At 47.0% G+C, this 24,110-nt stretch overlaps 1 protein-coding gene and 1 long non-coding RNA gene across 8 annotated transcripts in view; one reads left to right on the top strand and one right to left on the bottom strand.

Annotated features, from left to right (window-relative positions):
* CTDSPL (CTD small phosphatase like) overlaps nucleotides 1-5,271 on the top strand; it is a 79,993-nt gene extending 74,722 nt beyond the window's left edge. For all 5 annotated transcript variants that reach the window (XM_083857851.1, XM_083857855.1, XM_083857853.1 and 2 more), the window contains one exon: nucleotides 645-5,271. In XM_083857851.1, the coding sequence (XP_083713977.1) occupies nucleotides 645-770 (126 nt within the window). In that variant the 3' untranslated portion in view covers nucleotides 771-5,271. The remainder of the gene's footprint in view (nucleotides 1-644) is intronic.
* Nucleotides 1-20,163, bottom strand: part of LOC310907600 — a 544,908-nt gene extending 524,745 nt beyond the window's left edge. Inside the window, exons 1-4 of one of the 3 annotated variants that reach the window (XR_014589664.1) lie at nucleotides 20,036-20,163; nucleotides 13,045-13,143; nucleotides 11,750-11,874; nucleotides 9,828-10,914 (exon numbers count right to left, since the gene is read on the bottom strand). This is a non-coding gene — a long non-coding RNA (uncharacterized lncRNA). Of the gene's footprint in view, nucleotides 1-9,827; nucleotides 10,915-11,749; nucleotides 11,875-13,044; nucleotides 13,144-20,035 lie in introns of those variants that run through there. The other 2 variants (XR_014589663.1, XR_014589662.1) reach the window with 2 other exon arrangements.
* Nucleotides 20,164-24,110: the final 3,947 nt, after the last annotated feature.

Genomic DNA, 24,110 nt, shown 5'->3' on the forward strand with positions numbered 1-24,110 from the left:
CTTGAAAAGACCTCAGTGTGCTCCCATAGTGAAGATACACAGAACACCTTCCCCAAACCCAGCCTGCATATTTCAGAAGGATTATTATGTGTGTTGTTTTCTGAACCCACTCACTAGATCTAACATTTTACCCTGAACAATGGTCTGCCCTTTCAGTTAAACATTTCCTCCAAACCCTGTGCTGGAAGGGGTTGTTGCTGCCTGCCTGTGCCTGGTGACTCACTCTGATAATTCTTAGAAGGGAAAAAAAAAAAAAAAAAAAAAAAAAAAAAAAAAAAAAAAAAAAAAAAAAAAAAAAAAGAAAAGAAAAAGAGATTTGCCTGTAAATAAAGTGTCAGTGCAGCTTCATAACCTGTGTCTGCCTCCCAGTCTGTTCTGGATACCAAGGAGGCAAACTAAGGAGAGCTGCCCAGGGTGGGGTCATGAGGGTCACCTGGACATGCAGGTGAAGGTCAGCTGTCCTGGTTGAGCTTGGGGTTGAACCTGCTGCTCCACCTGAATGGTAATGAGTAGCTAATTGCCATGATTATTATTATAGCATCATGATGATGATGATGATGGTTGCAGAACACCCACACAGACAAAACTCACATGTCTTGTACATCATGAAACCCTCTCAGTGTTTGTTGGTTGCTTTGTTTCAGGTGCCTGTGCAGTCCTGGTTTGATGACATGACAGACACAGAGCTGCTAGATCTTATTCCTTTCTTTGAAGGACTAAGCAAAGAGGAAGAAGTTTACAGTATGCTTCATAAACTCTGCAACAGGTAGCCCTTAACTCTGACTGACTCCTGCTCCTAGATTGCAGTTGCTAGAGGCTGTCTCCATCTCTTTCAGCTCTTTCAAATGTAAGCTTTGGGGAGGTCACCCCTGTCAGAAGTGCTACTCTTGATCTTCCTGTTACATTGGACACGAAGGACAATCATGAGTGATGCTATTAAGCCTTCAGAAGCCTGACTCCTAAGGTCACGTGTTCAGACTACTTTTTTAAAGGAAAAAAAAAAAAAAAAAAAAAAAAAGCTATTTTAAATGGGACTCTTTTAATTAATTTCATAAATGGACATCTTTTACTGGATCAGCTTTTCTTAAAACATGCCAAAAAAAAAAAAAGAAGCTTGTATTTCAGCAGTTGAATTTCTCTCCCTTTCTTCCCCTCCCACTATGCAGACAATTTTACCCCCCTGCTTAGAGCAGTTGACCTGACTCTGAATTTTTTCTTACAGAATGAAGTGCCTTTTTGAATGTTATTTTAAGATAAAAAAAAAATTCATTTTTGTATAAGACGTATTTCCAGACATCTTTTAGTCTTGTATTGTCTAAATGCTTTAAAAGGAAAAAGGAAAAAAAAATTTATAGAGCACTGTAATATATAACAAAGGAAAAAAGTTGAAACCAAGATGCTGGGTTCCTGTCTCCACGATGACATTAAGTTGTGTTACACTTTGTCATGCTCAGAAGGTTCAGGCTGAATTGTGGGAGGGCTGAATTGGGGTCATTCACGTGGTGGTTTTCACTGATGAGGATTTTGGGCACAGTTTTAAAACATATCTGCAGTTGTTTGAGCGTTTAGGGAGTTGATGGAGTTGAGAAAACGAGGTGGCTGATAGACCTTAAAGCACCTTTAATTCCAGACAGATGAAGTTCTGCTGTCTCTGCTTACGCACAACTGCCATGCCTCTTCTTTTTTTGGAAAACCATTATCCTGGGAGAACAGCGAGGAGATCTATTTATTAGTTTTAAGATTCTTTTCTCAAAAACAACCCATCTGGGTAAGCTGGATCTACATTGAGCTGTTTTGGAGTACTTTTTTTCTTTTAATTGCTGCTACTGTATACTCACCAAATGGAGTTGACCATCGGCTGTTATACTGTTTTTGCCACTGTGCCTGTGCTATGAGACATTTTCTGTAAGCTGCAAACTTGGGCAATAAATAAAATGCAGGCTTCATAACCCCACCCCATGGATTAATCCATTGGTATCTGATATACCAGAGAACCCAGTTAAAGGTGACCTGTAAAGGATTTTTTTTTTTTAATTTTTTTTTCAATTAAGGTGAAGCCCTCTCCTATCTTTGATACATGAAAATGCAGGAAGTATTTTGCCCACACCTTTGATCTGTGTAATTCTTTTCCCCCAAGGTGTAAGGTGCAGATTAGGAGCTATATCAAGTCTTGCTGGAAGGGCAGAAGTTATTAGCCTAGACTGAAATTGGTTCTCTGGCTTTGGAGTTGAGTTAGGCTCATCTTTGAATCTGAGAGCTTGCTTAACATCTTCTGCAGTGCCATAGGTACCTTTTCAGATGAGTTATTTTTAAACATTTTATGCCTTTGAAGAACAAGGCATACCTTTTTCTTCCCCCCCCTTTCCAATGTCACCTTTTAGTTATTGTCCACAGCAGAAATCTGCAAACATAAAAAAGTGCAGCTGCCTTTGGCTGTCATCAGAGAAGACTAAATGGACTATTTGGTGCTTCTAATTAGCCTTGTGCTAAATTCTGAATCATAGACCCCCTTTGCCTTTTCTCTTCTCCTCGAAAAGTCCTGATGACTTGGGGAAAAAAACAAAATTTCTTTGCGATGGACTTGGGGCTTGTGATCCTTGTCTCAAAAAACATTGGTGAAGCAGCTTAACAAATCCATCCGAGAGGGGCAGGCCAGTCTGCACAGGCAGCGAGTGGGTTGTGGTGGGTGCAGTGTCAAGCTGAGCCCTCCCTGTTGCAGTGCAGCTGTGCTCCAGCTGTGCTCCAGGGGTGCTGGAGGCAGTCCCGTCACGCCCGTGAGTCTGTACGGCATCACCCTTTTTTTTCTTAACCAGCTGGCATCACCTCAGTACTGTATAAAATCTGTGCCACAATGAAAGGACAAACTGTCGAGTTTAAAAATTGAAAATTTAAGAAAAAACAAGCCTACTTTGTTTAAAAATGTAACAAAAAACAAACAAAAAAAAAAGGACGTATGGATTCTGGTTAGTCCATTAACGTTTACTTTCAGTTTAAGATGGTTTAATTTTGTATTTGACTCCAGAGTAATCAAACCGTAAGCTGCCAAAAAAAAAAAAAAAATGTTCTCTGAGCAGTATTTTCAACTGTGCCTGTGGCTCCTGGGCCCCAGTGCAGTTTGCAGGGAAGTATTCAGGTTGTAGTTAGTCGTGCAGGTATGAGAGGAATGGCTGAAGAAATTCAAAGACTTTTTCTCGTTAGCATTAGACCAAACAATCAGACAATGAGTAATTAACCCACGAGATAGGGCCGTGTGACAGTTGTGACCTGTTGGACGTGAGACAAACCGTGTCACCCGTTTGCATCTCTGGAAGCAGCGATTTCATGAACCAGTTGCCTTAAGTCTGTGAATGAATGTTGATTATATTATTAAAGTGTCTTGTATTGTTTTCAAATCCACATAGAATGGGCAACTGAACTTCTGCACCAGCCTCTGGAGGAACGGTTCTGATGATGTTCTGTACAACCACACTTGTACTGTATTGTTTTGGCTCTTAAAACACTCAAATTTTAAACAACCCAACTTACTGTAACTTAGTAGAGCATTAAAATGACACTTTTTGACAATACAAAGACAAAAAAACTTAGCACAGCTTTGATCTCTGTTAGTATTAAGAGTATTTTCTAGAAGTTCTGGTCAGTTCTATTTTTTTTAGTTCACTCAACTCCTATGGAAATAAAACTCAGAGTGCTCTGCAATCAGGTTTGGACTCCCCTGGGTATTGAGATTTGGCCAAAGGGATCAAACTGTCCCAGTTGTTTATTTTGACACTATCATCATACTTGAAATTTCAAGTGCTGAGTTTGCGTGGATATACATACGCTATATATATATTTAGAGTTTCTAGATTCTAAAAAAAAAGCAATAGATTTTCTGTCCATAAAGTCAGAGAACGAGTGGAATGTTTGTAAAATTTGCAATACGGGTATTTGATTGTATTTTAAATACAAAATTAAAAAAAAAAAATCAAATAGGTAAAAAAACCCACCTTGTTTCCTAAATCTCTTGCATATTTTGAAGTGCAGTTACTGCATGCAGGTTACCAGGGCTGTTAGAAACCCTGGGTTTCAATTCTATTTCCAGAATATTACGGAAATATTAAAAAGTTTTGGTTTGTTTTTTTTTTTTGTTAAAAAGTTGGTCATTCTAAAGAGTTGCTGCCTGGCCTGAAGTTCCGTTGTCCTTTTTATGTTGGGTTAAAAAACGGGTTTTTTGCCTGTATATGGGTATTTTTAAATTAAGCTGTAAGGGCAAGAATGCCTTAGACCCTCGAAATCCAACGGAAGCGTCAACAATTAATGGAATTGCCATTTGTAACCTTAGGGCTGTGCGCAGGATCCTCGTTCACACCAGGAGGAAACGTGGCAGGCTGGGGATTGGGAGCTGGTGGCAAATGTACAATAATTGCTGTGTTCATTTAGGTAGCTTTGGAAGAATAATTTGTCTCTTCTTGTTTCCGCCCTTTTGGTCTTTATTCAAACAGCGAAAGTTATACGTGGAAGAAACTCAACACCTGGAGACGTTTTTGGTTGTCAGTGTTCGCAATCACTTTTCTTACAGCATGATTTTGATTAGACTGGTTGGGGACAATAAAGTATCTAAATGACACTGGTGTGTGCTGATGTTGCAGCTTTTGAAATTTCAGTGTTAAAAAAAAAAATACAAAAAAAAAAAACAAACAAACAAGAAAAAGAATCTGTAGCTCTGTGACTTCCGAAGGCGTAACCCTCTGTTGGACAGATTGTTTTTAACCTAATAAACCACAGTTCCGCACAGCCCTATTTGTAAAACAAAAACAAGTTTGTGCCTCTGATTCCAAGGTGCTGTGATGTCTTTTTTTGCCTTTGTGGGGCGAGGAGGGCGGCAGGTGAGACTGGCGTGGGGCAATTGCTTCGAAAATCTCTGGGCTAACTATGCAAAACCAGCTGTCAGTTTTCTGTTTCACATGATGTTGTAAAATCCCAGCTGACTCTCTTATTTCTTGTTAAAGATCTGTTGGGAGCTCCTCGACAGAGGAGTAAGCAATGGAAATGTTTCTTTCTTTCTTTTTTTCCTTTTTTTTTTTTTTCCTTATGATGGAGCTGTTTACACTTTGATGCAATGAACAATCCAGCAATACTTGAGAAACACTACAGATAACCATATGAGTGTTTGCAGGAGAGAGGAGTGTTGTCAATCAGGTATTGAATGGTTTTCTTTACTGTCACAAATAAAAAAATTTAACAATGTAGTTACTTGTGCATGTAATACTTCTCTGGGAAAAAAAAACCAAACATTTCTGCACTTCTCCTTCAGGAACAGGCACTGCCTTGATTCAGCAGGGACTTCACTCCTACTAATGCACATCCATGTTAGAGGGTAAAATCACCCATCTCTGTGCCACCCTCCTCCCCCTCTCCTTCCTCAGCCACGTGCAGGACTCCTCAGTGGCTGCCCTGGCACCTGCTTGTGCAAACAGAGATGATGAACTACTGATGAACTCTGCTAAATAAATTGGTGGCGACTCTTGCAGATGTTCCAGCTATTTAGATCTCTTGGATGAGATCATACAATAATTTGTTCAAGTCTCAAAGCTGTGTGACTTCTTTTGAAGGGCTTACTTCAGCTACTTGAATAGCTGTTCTTAACATCACTGCCATATCCACATGAATATCTGAATAAAACACTTTCTTTGGTTGGAAAAATCTATTTTGGGACTTTTTATCTGACACAGTAAGACTTAGGCAGAGCCTTCCTTTCTAGGAAAAGGCACATATTATTGATGGCTTTATGAGCATAAAACCTCAGGCCTGTTGGAATTAGCAGCTGGCTCAAGATAGCACATTAGTTATAATTTAAAATATTTTTTAGTTAGTTTTGTGATCAATTGGAATGACCTTGCCTGCCTTTACTTTGTACTGGTTGGTCAGGTTTTTTGATTCTTTTTAGGTTTGGTTTAGTTTAGTTTTATTTTTAATTTTACCAATCTCCTTAGCTGCTACTTAGGATAAAGATGCCTTTTTTTCTTCTTTTTTTTTTTTTTTTCTTTTTTTTTTCTTTTTTTTTTCCACTTGGTAAAACAAATGTTTCAAAATTGATAAAACAGCTCATTTATGGTGGTGAGAAAGGTCCTGTTGTTCAGTGCTGACAGAAACCAAGTGTCTGCAGAACTGAATACACAATAGTCTATACACCTGTGGGCTTTCCAATGGATTTTCCTCCCCTTTTTGCTGTGTTCTGACTCAGAAGGAAAGCCAACTGCTCTGCAGTTCCCTGCAGGATGGGATGGGGCTGTTCCAGGTGGGATGCAGCCTCCAGCAGTTTTCCCTAGCCAGCGACCTTTGCCATCCAGACTTCCCACCAGCCCAGCCCAGCCAGGCTGGCAGGAGCCTAGGCAAAGTTCTCCTTGACTCCTCTGGTGCTGCTGGAGCTGCTGGAGAAGGAATGATCTGTGGGTAACCCATTGGGTGGGACAGGTTGGCAGACTCAGCCTTGGGAAGCTCCCAGGAGTTGTGTTGGGAAGGAGCTGTGCTGGGAGTGGAGTGTCTGTGATTGGAGCTGTAGTCAGGGGTGTTTCCAAGGACAACCGGGGAGCAGTGTGGTTCCTAGGGTAGTGCTGCACCCCAGTATCAACAGGTGAGGTTTGGCCGTGGCTACAATGAGGTAAAACATATTGGCAGGTGGTGGCTGTGGTTGTGTCCACGTCCCCCATGGTGACTTCCACTGCCCTCCTCGGATCGGTGTTGCTGGGTTTTGCACTCACCTTTTGATTTAGTGACGTGGACACGCCTGGTGGGGATGGAAATGGCAAGAAAAGCTGGACACAAGCACAGCACAGCTGGCACCTGTCAGCCCCATCACCTCAGGGTGGACTCCAGCAAGGACAAAGCTGCTGCTGCTGCTCAGAGGGGAACAGAGGAGTCACCGCTCAGCCAGAAACGTGTCACCCCCTCGGAAAACCTCTGTCCCTCCAGATAATGAGGGGTGATCCTTTTGTCCCTACAAATGTGATGTCACCACCTCTGAATTCACAGCCTTTCAATAAATGTTGCACTTGAAAGCTCGGGGGGGTTGTTGGGGAGTTGCTGGCTTGACAATGGGTTGTTTTCTTTGATTTTTAATGAGCTTTTGTGATGAAAACCAAATTTCTTTACAGTGTAACCTTGTAATTTTTTTTTTTCATGCTTTGATTCAGTTTTGACAATAAACTATCTGTGTTATTTTTTTTCATTCTCTTCATGCCTGATAATGCAAACAGTTCAGGTCTCTTCCCAGAAATCCCCCTTTCTCTGCCCACATGCCATTCTCCATGGGGGGAGCATTGGGAGGGGGAAGCAAAGACTTCAGAGAATCAGGCCAGAAAGTTCTCATTCCATTCTTCTCACAGCTCTTGGGAGCTGCTGGGCTTTAATAAAGATGAAAGCCTTGACTGCTGAACACCAAGGCTGCCTTCCTCTGGCAGCAGACTTGGCAGAAATCAGCTCCTGTTCCTTTTGGTTAACCTGCTGAGGGTTGGATAAACCCATCTGGCTGCTTTCCAAAGGCACTGAAGCCTGAAAGATGGAGCTGGGGAAAGGAGCAGGATCCTGGACTGTGGGAGAGGATAAGAGGGCAGGAGGAGATGTGCACAAACCCTTTTCAGTCCCTGCAGGCAGCACCCCTTGTATGACATTCCCAACATCCCTGAAGCAGTTTGGTTCCTCACCTGCCTGTCCTGGGTTTTTAGGGATAAATGGAGCTGTGAGAGGATCAGGATGGCTGCCTTTGTCCCAGGCTGCAGTGTCACCTCTGTGTCACTGGTGACAGTGCCTGTTGGGAGTGCTGATGTCGAGCAGCTGACCTGGCACAGGTCTGGGCTCACCCAGTCTGCACATTTATCCCCTGAGGGAAAGGAGAAGCTGGGGGAGCTGCCCTTCTGCTGAAGCTGAGTTGGTTCCAGGTGCCAATGGGAAGCAGTTTCTCACCTGGCACATGCCTCAGGTTAGATCTGGCTGGAGAAGGTGGTTGCTGGAAGATAAACCCACAGAAAGGTGAAAGTCTGGCATTTTCATGTGTGTTTTTAATAGGGAAATTATTTTATAAATGGTGCTAGGTTTGTTTCTTCCTAATATCTACCTAATCCTATGGTTAATACCTGCTGTACCCTCAGAGAGTGAGAACCAGAGATCTGTGTAAAATTTATCTGTAGGGTTTTTAGTGCACCTGAAATGGGCCATCTTTTCCCTTCACAAGCAAATAAGCATCTAGAAGAAGAGGGGAAGATTTTTTGCCAAGACCCGAAGAACCCATTTAGTCACAGAATCATTTTGGTTGGGAAAGAGTCTCAGCTGGGAGGGACCAGGTGCTGTGTAGGAGTAGAACTGAGGTTGAGCACAAACAGGTCCTGCCCTGGGCTCTGCATCACGGGGCTGGAGCTCTGTGTGACTCTTAACTTTCCTTCTGATTTGTCCTCCAAACCTTGGTCTCACTGGAATCCTCTGTAACAGATCTTAGTCACTCAGAGCAGGTTCAGATGAGTAATGACCCACTGGTCTGATCCCTGATCTGCTTGGAATAACAACCAGAGGGAGCAGGAAATACCTGGAATGGTGATGCTTGGGAAACAATTGGGGGTTTTGTTGCATCCCAAAAAGGAGCATGAAGGGGGAAGGTCTGGAGGGCTTTTGTGTCTCTGGATTGTGGTGGCCCAAGCCGTGGCATGGTCTGGCAGTGGCACCATTTGGCTTTGATGTGTCTGTGATGGAAGTCTTGGGGAAAAAAAACAGGGTTTTAAAGGCTCTGGCCGTGCAGGGCCCGGTCACACCACGAGATGGTGCAGCCGTGCAGCGCTGCCCTTTAAAGGAGCCCTAGAGGAAATTTAAAAGACATCTCATGGAAGAGCATCACCACAGCTTTGGATGTGTGAGTCCCCTGGCAGGATTGTGCTCCACAGGTCCATGGATAATGCCTTCCTTCAGGTACAAAAATCCCTTTTGGTATTTCACAAGCAATTTCTTCATTTGCCCAATCATTCCTGAGTTTCCTTTGAGAAAGGAACTGGTGGCTCCACACCTCAATACAGGATAAGTTTTCATGATAATTCTAGTCACTGATTATTTTTTCTTCCATTAAAATGCACAAATATGTGATCAGCACAGGAAAATAAAAGAGAGAAATCAGCATTTCTCAAATAGTTGAGTTCTAAATTATGTCCTTAAACCTCCCCTAATATGCTAAACCATTTTTTCCTCCAAAAGCTTTGCTGCTCACCCTTTTTTTTTTTTTTTTTTTTTTTTTTCCCAAGCAACATCATTTTAAATTGAGCTTTGACTGAAATACATGGAGAGAACTGTGGACAAATGTTGAATCTCCAGGAGGGAGAGGAAAAAAGAGAAGAAATGGAAGTGGTGCCAAGCTGGCAGGTGTGTGACAAGGCACATTCCCTGTGCCAGTTCCGCTCCCTGCCCGTGTCCAGGGTGTGGGGGCGAGGGGACGGGGCAGCCAGGGGGCACAGGGACAGGAGCCAGGTGATGCCTTGGGAAGGCTGAGCTGAAACAGAGACTGGGCAGAGCTAGAGAATAAAGCAGATATTTATTAAAAGGTCTTTAAGGACACACCTTGGGCAGGACAAGAGCCTGGCCAGGGCTACACCTGAGGTGGACCCAAAATGGTCACAAAATGGACAAACGAGGTCTCACACTTTGATAAGTTTCGGTCCATTTGCACCTTGGGGTTGAATTGTCCAATCCCAGCTGCAGGTGATGCAGTCCCATCCTTCTTGTTTTCTCCCTTCAGCCACCGTTGTTTGTGCTTTTGGGCCTGAACACTTGTGCCAGTTGTCCTTGGTGTGCAGCAGGACAAGGGTTTGTTTTGTGTCCCTGCTGTGTGCAGAGAGCTGAGTGACACTGACTGTCAGCTCAGAGCTGCACCCCTGGGCACCACAGAGTCTGAAATACATGAAAGCTGAAACTTAAGGCATCAGAGGCTGAACCAAAAGGGTTGGACTTTCCAGGGAATGGACCCCACACCTTCAGGGCTGCCTCTCCCTGTTAGTGACTGCAGCATCTGCTGTCACATTCTCAACACACTCTTGGGTTTCCTGGGAGAAAGGGGAGATTTCCAAGCCATCAGCCACCCCTTTCAGCCCATCTCCTTGGCCTTCTGCACTCCTGGCAGGATCCTTCCCACCTGGAAGTGCCTGCCCTGTGAGGAAAGACCAGAGCAGTTGGGTCTCTGCTGCCTGGAGATGAGAAGGCTCAGGGGGCCCCTCATCTCAGCTACAAAGAGGATGGAGGCTCTCTCTTCACACGGAATCATGGAGAAGACAACAAGGAATGGCTACAAGTTGTCCCAGAAAAGGCTTTATCTTGACACAAGAAATCTTTACAGTGAGAATCATGGCAGCAACTTCCCCAGGTCGAGTCCCCATGGCTGGAGGATTTCAAGGTGTGACTGGACAATGATAGAAAACCTCACCTTGGCTCCCTTTCCATGAGAGGCTGGACCAGATGATCCAGATCTCTTTGATTCTGTGATTCCCATTTATCATCATCCCCCTCCAGGCAGCTCCAGCCACTCAGGGCCCTGGGGCTGTTGGAGCTGAGGGGAAGTGATGCTGCTACAAGTGATGCTGCAAGAGAAGCCCCTCCATCTCTGTTAGCAAAACAAAGACATTCTCAGCTGTAAAAATCAGATTATCTGCAAATCCATCTTCCCCATGGGATGCAGGATGAAAGTGTAACTTGATGAATGTAACCCAGCCAATGTGGAAAATTTAAATTAAAAGGAGAAAAATTCCTTGACAGGGATCTCTTGACTTTTCCAGTGTGCCAGGGAAAAGGTCAGGCTCCAGTTCATGGCTTGATGTTAAATCTGGGTCTCTCCAAGATCCAGTTTCTCCTCAAATTCTTTCAGTTCCTTGGATGCTGTTGGGGCACAGACACTTCTCACCTTCACTCCTGTGAAAGGGAAGGAAATTATCTATACCTCATTGTCCAAGGGGTAAAACCATTCCACAAATAACATATTTTCTTTTATATTCTGTAGAGGTTGTGGCCTCATCTCATTTGATTCCACATCATTCTTGTTCTCCTGAAAGTCTTTGGGTGCTGGGGAATAAATGTTTTTTTATCTGCCCACAATGAGTCAGCTACAGGCAGCAAAGGGAGCCAGATTTTCTGTCTGATTTAGATTGTCTAAATTTCAACTTTACAGAAAAAAATCAAGTTCTTCTTTTAACTTTTTCATAACCAGGTTGTCAGCTGTGACACTTTGTTGTGATGTTTTTTAAAATAAAGAATTTGATGTGCTTGCTGACAGGCTGGATCACACAGGCACTGGGTTTGTGTGCTGTCACCCATTTTTAGGGATCTCACCACCAAAATAGGTATCAGCTCCATCCTGGAGACAGTCAGAAATGTTGAAGCAGAGCCACTAATTAGTCATAATGGTGGGTTCTTTTCCCTAATATCACTTTGAGCTTTAGAGCAGGTACCTCCTGAGAACTGATGGGTGATTATCAGTGAAGCAGAAATTGGATCATTAAGAACCTCTGTGAATAAAGGGAGCAGCAGCTCATCCTCCAGCAGGACGAGCACATCATGGGCTGCATCACAAGAATTGGCACCAGCAGGTGGAGGGAGATGATTCCCCCTCTGCTCTGCCCTTGTGAGACCCCTCCTGCATTGCTGGGAGCAGCTCTGGGGCTCCCAAAACAACAAAAACGTGGTCCAGAGGAGACCACGGAGATGCTCCAGGGACTGGAGCCAGGCTGGGAGAGCTGGGGGTGCTCACCTGGGGAAGGGGAAGCTCCAGAGAGAGCTCAGAGCCCCTTCCAGGGCCTGAAAGGGCTCCAGGAGAGCTGGAGAGGGACTGGGGACAACGGATGGAGCAAGAGGACAAGGGAGAATGGCTTCATACTGCAATAGAGAAGATTTGGATTAGATAATAGGAATAAATTCTTCCCTGTGAGGGTGGTGAGTCTCTGGCACAGGTTCCCAGAGAAGCTGTGGCTGCTCCTGGATCCCTGGAAGTGTCTAAGGCCAGGCTGGACAAGGCTTGGAGCAGCCTGAGATAGTGGAAGGTGTCCCTGCCCATGGCAGGGGATGGGACTGAATGAGTTTTAATGTCCCTTCCAATCCAAACCATTTTGGGATTCTCAGAGATCCCACCTGCCACAGCCCTGCTGAGAATGACAGCAATTAGAGATGGGTCAGAGTGCTCTGAGTTGCCTTTTTAAATGCCAATTCTTTTATCAAAACCTCAACATTTCTGCTCCCCTCTCCTATTCTCCAGCAGCTCTGGAACAATGAAAAAAAAAAGTCATTTTGTCAACAGCATTTTCAAACTTCATAACAATTGTGTAATTATTATTTTATTTTCTTTTTTTATTCTTTAAATGAGCAGCAGCTACAGCTTTACTGCTTTTATCAACCAACAGCCTTGAGGCTGTTAAAAAAGAGCTGCACTGCTGTAATGAAAGAAACACAGAGATGGGAAAACTAAGGTTGTTGCTGCACCAGTGAGCTCTATGTGGCCTCAGAACATTCAATTTTAGCTTGCAGGTAGCCTAAACCACTATTCAAGGAAGGGAAGGGGAGAGAGAGAGAGACTGAATTCTAAATGTCCAGGTCTGTAAACTGTTTTCCTGCATGTTCAGAGCTGATCCTGATGCTCTATTTAAAATTGCACAGTGCAAGGTGGGAGGGGAGAATGACTGTATCAGGCTGAGGAAGGAGGGAGGATGGGAAGCACAAGCTGTCAGGTACTGGAGCTGCCCTCAGATCTGCAGCCGAGGCAGCAGCTTCAAAGCCCTGCATCAAACCCTGCCTGTCTGATCTGGAGAACGTGCAGGAGTGGGGGAAAATAACATCCAGGTGCCTTTTTGCTGGGAAAAAACGGTGGTGGAAGAAGCCTCTCCCATCTCAGGTCAGCCCAAGGTGGGTGGGAACAGCCAAAAAGTCATTCATAGAATCATGGAATGCTTTGGGCTGGAAGGGGCCTTAAAGCTCATCCAGTTCCAAGACCCTGCCATGGGCAGGGGCAGCTCCCACCAGGCAGGCTGAGGTCAGTGTTTCCCTTGCTCTCACCTGCTCCAGATGATCTCTGTGCCCACTAGAAGTTTGTAATGTGGCTTTGCTCATCCTTCAGCTCCCCCAGCCTGGCCAGAACTGCTGCTTACAGAAAATCTGGGGCGTAAAAAATGCTTTAGTCATGCTCAAAGCTCCCTGGAAAGAACTAAACCCTCCTGTCCCAAGCTCAGCTACATAAGCTTGGAAGGGTTTCCCAAGGATCATTTCTGGAAGCAGTTTCCCCAGGGAGAACCCTTTCCTGAGAGAATTTGGTTATGCCTTGTGTGAACTGAGCTGTGGAGCTGGAGGGGGATGAAAACAAGGCACTGTGTTAAACATTGCTGCAAAATCACATCCCTTGTCACTGGATCCGTGGATACAGCCACACCCCACTGATGCTCCCCCTGGGAAGAGTGTCAGGGGTTAGTCTCTGAAGCCATGGAGGAACAATCTGCAGTTGAAACTCTGTGAGGAGCAGAAGAGAGTTTTCCCTGGGAATGATTGAAATCAGAGGTGTGAGCAGGGAGATCTCCTTGAGTGAGGAATCCAAGCAGATCAAATACATGAACAGAGAGAAGGGAGATAAAAGGAGGTGGTAATGAAGTGGGAGTCAGTCTCTTCTCCCAGGTAACAAGCCATAGGACAAGAGGAAATGTCCCCAGGTTGTGCCAGGGGAGGTTTAGTTTGGATGTTAAGGAAAATTTCTTCACCACAAGGGTGGTCAGGCATTGGCACAGGCTGTCCAGGGCAGTGGTGGAGTCACCATCCCTGGAAGTGTTCAAAAAACATGTAGATGTGGCACCTGGGGACAGGGTTTAGTGGTGGGCTGGGCAGTGCTGGGTTAAAGACTGGACTCAGGGGTCATAGAGGTCTTTTCCAAATTTAAAGATGGAATGATCCTGTGTAATGAATGACAAGGTCTGGATGGATCACCTGTGCTGTGCTTCAGAAGGAAAAACAACCACAAGTTTAAAACAACAAACCATTGCCCCCCAAAAAATCTCAATCTCATTTGGGGAAGGGGATTTTCAAAGGGAGAGTTGTATAAAAACTGGGAAATAAATGCTGCTGCTCTGCTGGATACCAGAGAGGCTTTGATGGGAGCTGTGATCAGTGCCAGTGGGCCCTGGGGCAGAAATCAGAGATAAAGTGGGCTAGGAGTGCCACAAACAGAGTGGGGAAAACACAGTTGGAGAAAAACACCACAGAGAGGCTCTTCCCTCCTCTGGTGTCCCTGCCCATGGCAGGGGGTTAGAACTGGACAATCTTGAAGGTCCCTTCCAATGAAAACCACCCTAGGATTTTAGAAGAGGGAGAAAATTGTTACCAGGATAAATGCCTGGCTTTCAGCAGGACGTCTGATTTGTGTCACATCAAAAAGAAGGATTAATTCTCAACACAAAAACAAGATTTCAGCAATGTGTAAGGACAACCATAGAGATACATCTCTGCTGCAAGGGCACATGCTGCAGCTGGGGTGGATGATTCCTGTAGATCTTTCACCACTGAACGTTCTCTTCTCTTCTCTTCTCTTCTCTTCTCTTCTCTTCTCTTCTCTTCTCTTCTCTTCTCTTCTCTTCTCTTCTCTTCTCTTCTCTTCTCTTCTCTTCTCTCTTCACTCTTTCTCTCTTCACTTCCACCTCTTCCTCACCTCTCCCCACCTCTTCTCACTTCTCTCTCCAACATGAATGCCAAAGCAAGATACCTGCAGCATCTGTGAGCTCCTTTTAGTGAAGATATTGAACAACAAACCCAGCCACTGGCTCCAGCAGCACCCAACTCTGCAGACCCCAAACATGGCTGGGCAGGAGCTGTGTGTCCTCCTCAGAATCCTTTACACTTCCCATTTCCCTTGTCCAAGTGGGGACACCCCTGATCCGAACAAGCACACACCCTGTCACTATCAGGCTTCTGGCCACCCCTGCCTCCTCTTCGGACCACAAGAACGTCTGCAGCTGGAATTTTCTGGCACAAATTCATCTGGATTTGTCTTCAAAAGCAAATGTTGTGGAAGCTCCCAGCAGCCAGGAAGGACTCACCTGCTGCTGCTCTGCTTTCAGGGAGTGTGAGGTGCAAAGCAGCCCAGTGAAGAGCATTAGAGACTTTGGGAAGTGCAATCCAGCTGGGAAGGCTGATTTAGGAGAGAAGAAAGGGGATGGAAGGAAATAACTTCAAGCCTGCGTCATTGGAGATTTGAAGTGGTTTGGATTTTGGCTGAAATGGCTGAGAGCTGGGGCGTGGGCTTTTATTGAATAATCACCATTTTCTGTGCAAAGTGCAAAAATGTTCCTGAGAAACCTCTGCTTTTTCAGTTGTTCAGACCACACATTTTCTGTGTGTAAAGTGCAGTCCTTTAGAAATGTCAGGTCCTTTGCTCCCCAGGCAGGTTATCTGAGCAGCAACCCCTGTGTCCCCTGCAGTTCCCCAAACCCTGTGTCTCTGCAGTTCCACAATCCCTGTGTCCCTGCAGTTCTCAATCCCTATTTTCCCTGCAATTCCTCATCCCTGTGTCCCTGCAATTCCTCATCCCTGTGTCCCTGCAGTTCCCGTGAGGAGCAAAGGCTGCAGCTGCCAGGAGCAGGATGGGCAGGGATGTGCAAACACACACAGTGCTCAGTGCTAACTGCTCTCCTTGCTTCACTCAGCTGCCTGAAGCCTGGAAACCCGTCCAGCCTGTTCCAATCCCCTCCCTCGACTGGTTCCTGGCCTTCAGTGCATCAGAGATGGGCTCTTTCCTTGTGGGACTGGAAAATGATTCATCCACCAGCACAGGAATGCAGCCCTGGAGGCATCGTTTGAGGGCCTCTCCCAAAATCCTCTTCTGGAGCTGGATTTCTGTGTGGAAGGAATGTGGTCTGGAAAAGTCCTCCCCAGCAAAATTTTTGAGCAAAGAGGAGTCGAGTCCCACTCTCATTCTGATCCTCAGCCTCATCCAGATCCTTGCTGAGGAGAGAAAACATCCTCAACCCAAGAGTGGGTGCAGCAGATCTGCCTCAAGGGCCAGGACTCCTGCTCAGGTGTGAGTGCCCTGCCCTTCCTCAGTGCCATCCTCCTCCTCCTTCTCCTCCCTGTTTGCAAAGGGAGGGATTCCTCTATCTGCACACAGGGGAGGGCCCATGTGCCAGTGCACATCGATGTCACCACATGCCTGGTGCTGTCACTGGGGCCATCCCTGCCTGTCCCCAGGGGATTTTGGTGAGCAAGGTCACTGCCTGGTGTGCTGTGCTGTGTTGTGTGCTGGTGTCCATCTGCCCCATTGGGTTTAATGTGTTTAATCCAAATCAGCCAAGCCCTGGGCGTAAAGGGAGGCAAGTTCTGCAACTTCTTGTGTTTACCCCTCGTGCCAAAAATAGGTGAGACAACAGTGCCCTTTGCAGGATGAGCTCTTTGAGTGAGTCCTGAAAAAGTAGGAAGGAGACACAAGAATCCAGCCAACTCCTGTTGCGGAGTGGCACAGGGATGCCCCAAGGACAACCTCTCACTTGTATTAGAAGGAGTCCCGGCCCTCCTCCAGGGAAGTAACGTGAGCTTCTTGTTTGGTGTTCAAACACAGTAACCAGAACTTCCTGGGAAAAGGCTCCTGGCTCAGCTGAGCTCTGAGCCAGTGCTGGGTGGTGTCCGTGCGAATATCCCAGTTACTCTCATGGAATAACCCCAAAAGGATCCTGGGAAGCACTGGGTGTATCAGCGTTGTTGCAATGAAAATTAGAGGGTTTCAGGAGCAGTGCTGCTCCTCTCCAGCCTGTCATGCACCCACAAGGGTGGCTGGGGGACACCATTCCTTGCTGGCACCCAAGACTGTGGCTGGGTTTTTAACTCCACACGCAGCACAGCAGGAGGTGTGGTCCAGAGGGGACAGGGGATACAGGAGTTGGGAGTTCAGCTCTGGCTGAACTCTGGCTTGGGCTCTATGGAGATAATTTCTGAGGAGGCAGCTGAAGTCTATAGACTGTGATGTTGTTTAAAAAATGGCTGCTGGAATTCCTCACTCATTGAAAAGCTGCAATAACACAAATCAGACTTGCACTTTATCTTGGGGATATGGTTTGGTGGTAAACGTGGCAGTGCTGGGTAAATGCCTGGAGTTGATGATCTTAGAAACCTTTTCCAGCCTTAACTGTTCTATCTCCCATTTTTGAGAAGTTTTGTGGGTCCCAGCTAATCCAGCTCACTCCAGCCCACCCAACTTGTGATTCTTGAGCTGATCCATGGGAAGGGGGTGGAGATGATGTGCAAAAGTGCACAGGCCACACGGGGAGGTGTGTACAGCACCCAGCAGAGTGCCTGCTGTCCATCCATCAGCTGAGCCCAGGCTGTGATGGGGATCAGCACCCCTCTGGTGCTGGCAGCAGGGGTGGCACAGCTCCTCCAGCAGCCTGACGTGACCAGGCTCTGACGTGGAGGGTAATGGGCCAAGGAAGGACATCAGGCACGGGCTGTGACTGCGCCCTTTGGGGACTGCACACAGCAGGGAGGGGTGACTGCAGGAGGGTGGCACTTTCCCAGCCTTTAGGGGTGGTGGGTGGATTTCTGAGGCTCCTTCCTGGTTGGCACAGGCAGGGCTGCATTCCTGCAGACAATGGCTCTGCCTGGGCAGTCCCAGCCCTGGCCACCCGCTGTCCCCCTGGCCATGCAGGAACAACCTCGGCTCTGCCTGCAGGTTCCTGGGCTTGGGAGCTTGCAGGGTTTGTCCTCACACTCCTGCACCTCCTCAGAGCTGGATCCGTGAGCTCTGTTTAGCAGATGTGAACAAGAGAAGTGATGAACTCAGCTCAGCTGCCAGACTGCCTGTCCTGGAGAAATCTTTGCTCTGTTTTGGGGAGCAAAGTCAAAAGTCCCTAAGAAAAATCTGGATTCTCACGTAGGGCACAATTCCCACCTGACACAGGACAAGGACATCCCCTATGCTCTCCAGACTGGCACCACACACTGGCAGCTGCTGTGATCCTACAGTTTCACGGGAGAGGCTGGTGAGCCCTGGGAAAGGCAGGGATTCAGGATTTCACCCCCAAGCACACGGTGACTTTCTGTACTCACACGTGCAGCCTGGTCACTGAAATGAGACGGGTTAAAAATTAAGTTTGCAAGGGAGGGTGGAGTTATTTTGTGGGCACTGGGGTATGGGCACCAACAGGAGCAACCAGGTTTCCCACAGTTGTGAAAACTCCTGGTCTGCCTGAGGAAAAAAAGGAAATAAGGAAAAAAGGAAATAAACAGTGAGGGTGAGAGTTTCAGCTGCCTTCACCAGCAAAGCCAAAATGTCCAACAGCTACGTCAGCATCCAGTGATCCTGGCCCACAGTAAAACCATTGAGATTAAAACCCAGTTGGATTACTGAGTGCTAAAGGAGCAGCCTTGTACCCTGCAGGGGAGAAACCCAGGCTACCTCTCCTACAGGATGGGGGTGAGCTGTGGGGAAACTGAGCCAACTTTCTGGTTCCTGCAGGGACATCCCATATAATCTTGTCCAAAAGGCATAAATAACCTCTGTTTGCCTCAGCTCCCATGTTAGAAGAAGGTATTAATCCCTCATCTTGCTTGCTCATGGTGTGATTCCTGTGAAAAGACAGCTCCAAGGAACCTGAACCTCAAGGGTTGTCACTGCCATGGCACAAGTGATTTCCTCCTCCACGGGATGACCTTTGTCAGGCTCACACACCCATTAACCAGCACCAGGGCTGAGCCTCCCCTGCCTGTGAAATGTCTCCTTTCTGCTGGGTTCAGCTGATGCTGGAAATGTCAGAGATTCTGCTTGATGACCCTGACCAAAGTGTGCTGGAATTTGCTGGGTTTCATAAGGTTTTCATTAGGGCTGAGAGAGAGCCCTTGAGGTTTTGTGAAAAACCTCCTAAACTATCTGTACAGCAATTCGCAAAACTCTTCTCTTTATAGGGATGTTTGTTTTTACTGATCCACTCTGCTTTTTTTCCTTCCTCTCTCACTGTCTTTCATTCAAGGTGCACATGTTGCTCAAAGGGAAACATCTGATCCACACTACGGCTGAATGGGTGGTCAGGTATTGGAACAGGCTGCCCAGGGAAGTGGTAGAATCTCCATCCCTGGAAGTGTTCAAAACCACGTAGATGTGGCACTTGGGGACAGGGTTTAGTGGAGCACCTGGCAGTGCTGGGTGAATGGATGGACTCAACGATCTCAGAGATCTTTTCCAACCTTAATGATTCTGTGGCTGAGGGACAGGAGGGTGACAGGAAGATCAGGAGGATGTTGGGTACCATTACCAAGTTGCCAGGCCTGTGTTTGGGTGGTGTGGGTTTGTTTCTGCCTTTATTACCCAGTTCCTGCCAGTGGTCCTGGTTGGAAAACCTCTGTGTGTATCCTGGGCTCCCTCCCTGCTATCATCCCTATCAGGGCAAGCAATAATCACTGCTGGGTTCTTAAGACAGACATGGGACTGGAAAACCTCTCAGTGCAAGGCTCCCACAATGCCTTTCCTGGGATTAAATCCTAAATCAGGATTTAAGATCTCTAGAAGATTGTAATTTAATATCAAGAATCAGCAGCTGATAGTCCAAATTGCTCAGCCAGTTGTGGCTTGTGTACAACTGAGAAAAACACTTGGGAACAGGAGCAGCACAGCTTTGTTTTCCTGCGCATTGTTCCCCATGGTTACTCTGTGAAGCTGATATAAAACTCACCTCATCAGACTCCATCTCTTTCCCTGAAAGGTCAGCTCCTGCTGAGTCTTCCCTGCCACCAAACACTTCCCTAAAGCTTCTCAGCATTCTGGAAAAGCAGGTTCATTTTCTGCAGTAGCAAACCTAAGTTTTTCCTAGCACAAACCTCATCCAGCAGCGAGATAACCCAAAGAACATCTTGTGCCCATCAGCATTAGGAGCAGGGTTTGACAGCAATGAGGGGATTTGGGTGCTTCTGGAAGTTTCCCCAGATAAAACAACGGTCTGAACACATCCAGCTCTGGCCTGGGGCCCCTGTGCTGCATTCCTCCTGTGGCTGGAGGGCAGCCAGGGCTGCCACGTCACGGTCCCACCTGGGCTGAGCTGCTCTCTCAGTGCACCTGCTGATTCCTGGCAGTGGCGGGCGGGATGGAACAGGGAGAGGTGCAGAGCCCACGCCCGCAGTGCACACAGGCAGGGACAGCTGCCCCTCCTCTGCCACCTCCCCTGAACCCAGCGAGTTGCAAATTAACCTCCTGGAAGGGGAGAGCAGCTCTTTTGCTCCAAGACAGGAGTTGTTCACCACCTGAAGTCTGGAATAAACCTCCTCCCCAATGACTAGGAGGACGTAATTCTCCCAAATGTAATTCTGAAAAACAAGCTGCTGTGTGTCCCTCTGCAAAACCTCCAGCCAGAGCTCCCACAGACAGGCCAAAGGACATGATACAGCCCTTCTATCAGTATTGTTGCAGTTATATTCACTGGGGTATTCCTCCTGGCTAGCAGAGACTTAGAGTTGTGCATCCACCTTCAAGGATGGGTTGTAGACATTTTAGGATGAGGGAGAGGGTTCAAGACTGACCAGAAGCCCTGTCAGACCTTGCTGTCAATGCTGCAAGAAATCACCACCTCTGTCTCTCCCTCTCAGGGGGGGACTTTTGCCCACCATCCTGAGGACACACCAGCCCCATATCTCCAGTCCACAGCCCAATACAGATGGTTTTAAATGGATTTTGCACTAGCATGGCCAAGTAATAAACTGGAGCAGCAGCTACAGGTTTGCTCAGCCTGAGTGTTGTAACCCCATGTCAGAGACTGCTCCTGTGTTAGCCTGCTGCAAGCTTCTGGCTCTGGAAGGGTGAACTGCTCCAGAGCTCTTGCCAAAGCTCCTCCTGCCCCAAATCAGCATTTACTCTGGTGCCCTTGGCTTGCCAAGGCCACACCTTTCTTCAGAAGGGCCCCATCCTGCCCCTGCCTCCCCAGAGAGCCTGCAGGTGCCAGGACTCTGTGCACAGCAATGCCCCAGAGCTGTGCTGGGAGGGCTCCTGAGGACCATTGAGAGTTCTCTGTGTGCACTGACTGACAGGAGGTGACCAGAGGAGGATGTAACCACTCCCTGTGGCTCGAGAGGTGTGTGACAGCACAGTGTGCACTGCAGCACAGCCACACTCCTCACCTGAATGCCCAGGCACCTTCTCCTGTCCCAAGACATTCCCATCTGCTGCTGGTAACCATTAACCAGCACCCTGGTGCCTGTCATGGGCTGCTCTGTGCTCTAGAACAGAGCTCTAGAACAGGATCACAGAGTCATTTAGGCTGGAAAAGACCCATAAGATCAAGTCCAGCTGTAAATCCAGCACTGCCAAGGCCACCACTAAACCCTGTCCCCAAGTGCCACATCTCTATCTTTGAAATCCCTTCCCTGATCAGCCTGTTCCAATCCTTGATAACCCTTGCGGTGAAATTTTCTTTTCCTAATATCCAAGCTAAACCTCCTTTGGCACAACTTGGAACCATTTCCTCTTTTCTTTTGTTACCTGGGAGAAGAGACCAACCTCCAGCTCCTGTCAGGGGGTTGTAGTGAGTGATAAGGTCTCATCTGAGAGATGATCTTGCAGTCAGCACACAAGCATTTGTATTGCCTCCTCAACTTTTCCCCCACTCCCAGGAGCACAGGAGGTGAGGGAGCAGTAGGTTATAACCCAATCCACCTCCATCAGGTCACTAGTTACACCTGTAAGAGGCACTATGCAGATTTTAATTTTCATTTTCATCTTCATCACTATTTTACAGGGCAGAGAAATGCCTGAGTGAGGCAACCTGAGGGATGTGCACTGACTGAAATGTCACTTGCTGGGGTTGTGGGTCAAGGGAAGCTCTCCTGAAAGCTTCTCAGAAATTCATTCAGTGCTTTTGCTGCTACAGGTCAGGATCTTTAACCTCAGACTGATGGATGAAGCACCAGTGTTTCCAGCAGCCTGTGGAGTTTTTTTTAACTCCTTCCCTTGCTTTTCCAAGGCATGAGGCCCCTGTTGTGTTATCTCATCTGCAGGGCTTGGCCCTTCCCTCTTCCTCCCAGAGCTCCATACCCAAAAGTGGGCTGGAAATACTTTTGGAATGTGTCATTTTACAAACACATCCTTGGCAGAGCCTGTTTCCCCGTGCACAATGTCAACCTTGTCCACAGGCATGAGGGATGCTCCAGGCTGAGGCAGATGTTGGGCCACTCTGCTGCCAAACCCTGAGCCTGCAGTTCTGCACTCTTCCTCCCAGTGTGGAGCTGTGACAATGCTTTCAGTGTCTTGGGCTTGCACTGGGACACTGAAAACAGCCTCAATCTGCCACCTGCATGCACGAAAAACGTATCAAACCACAAGGTCTCTGAGCTTTGGGAATGCCAGGGCAAGGCTTAGGACCAGGACACAAGTGGATCAAGCTGTGCACATGGAAGGCACAGCTGGACAGGGACATCTCAGATCATGTTTCAGATCTCAAAGTCAGGCTCTGCTGTTTTCCACCACTACTGAGTTAAACTGTTCGGAAATAATGTTTTCTGCTCTATAACCCCATGGCATGACCAGAATCAGCAGGAAACAAAAGTGCCTACAGCTCAGCACTAAATGAGCCCATGTTTTATGATGAAGATCTTCTTTTCCCTTGGAATTGACTGTTCTAAACTGCTTTCCACATATTTCTGCAGAGCTGGGCTCCTTAAAAGCTCAACAGGATAATTTACTGCTTTTTCACTGTGGCACTAATGGAGAGGAGGAGAGGGCAGGCAGCTCAGACATCACCTGTGTGAGAGCCTGAAGTGCATTAGCAAAGCTGTGGGTACAGGAATGACAGGCCCCTTCCAAGAACTCAAATTTGTGCAGCCACAGCCATGGAAGTGGCTTGATTTACATCAGCACCAAAAAACACCTATACACAACTATTAATTAAGTCCTTGGTTCTGGGGATAATGAATCTGTGTGGCAAAAGGGGAAGGGGAAAACAACATAATTTGGTGCTGATCCTCCAAGATTCCAGGTGTTTTCACCCCACCTTCCAATACCTCCCACCAGATCTGTTGGTGTGTGGGGCCACCAGTGGCCTTGGTAAGATAAAAGCAGAACCTGTTGCAGGTCCCTATCCTCTGTGGACTGGAGGAAACACAAAGCATTGTTCCTCTGTCCCCTGCAACAGACAAACTCTCAGCACGATGAAATGGAAAAAATGAAATTAAAAGAATGAAAAATGAAAGGTGAAGGCTGATACAGGTTTATGAGCTGTAGCCTGCAGACATAAAGGGAGAAATCACCTGCTAGGAGTTGGTTTTGCATCTCAAATCGTGAAACTGAGATCTCTGCAGTGATCCTCTCAGAAATGGGCACACCCAGGCTGAATAAGCAGGTCCAGCCCACGCCCTGGTTTGCAGCTCCCTGTGGTTAGTGGCACACTGGTCTGGAGGCAGAGTCACTGGTATTTTGGGCACTCTTCCCACTACAGGTCCCTGAGGTCTGACAGTGGTCAGTGGATGAGACCTGTGGGAACTGTGGTTTAAACCTATTCAGCCACCTGGTTTAGCTGGTGAGCTGATTCATATTTATTTCCAGATTGTGGGGGCTAATTTAGAAAATTAAGGAAGTGACAAGAGAAAAATGTATCCGAAGGGAAGGCCTTGGATAGTTCCCAGTCCTGAGAGATTGTGTGTACTCTCCATCCTCAGAGATGTGCAGGGCACAGCTGGACACAGCCCTGGGCCCCCCAAAATTCTCCATCCTCAGTGATGTACAGAGCACAGCTGGACACAGCCCTAGGTCCCCCAAAATTCTCCATCCTCAGTGATGTGCAGAACACAGCTGGACACAGCCCTGGATCCCCCAAAAGTCTTTATTCTCAGAGATGTGCAGAACACAGCAGGACACAGCTCTGGGCCCCCCAAAAAGTCTCCATCCGCAGGGATGTGCAGAACACAGCTCGACACAGCCCTGGGTCCCTCAAAATCTCCATCCTCATAGATGTGCAGAGCACAGCTGGACACAGCCCTAGGTGCCTCAAAAGCAGAGCTGGTGACTGATGAAGGTCCCAAGGGCTGCCTCCTCCAGACAGGATGTTCTCTCCATCAGCAGCGAGCAGTACCATGTACATGGCAGGCAGGAACAGCTGGGAATGCCAGGAGATGGTTTT

The sequence above is a fragment of the Zosterops lateralis genome (genome assembly GCF_965231275.1).
Source record: "Zosterops lateralis genome assembly, chromosome: 1".
NCBI lineage: Eukaryota > Metazoa > Chordata > Aves > Passeriformes > Zosteropidae > Zosterops > Zosterops lateralis.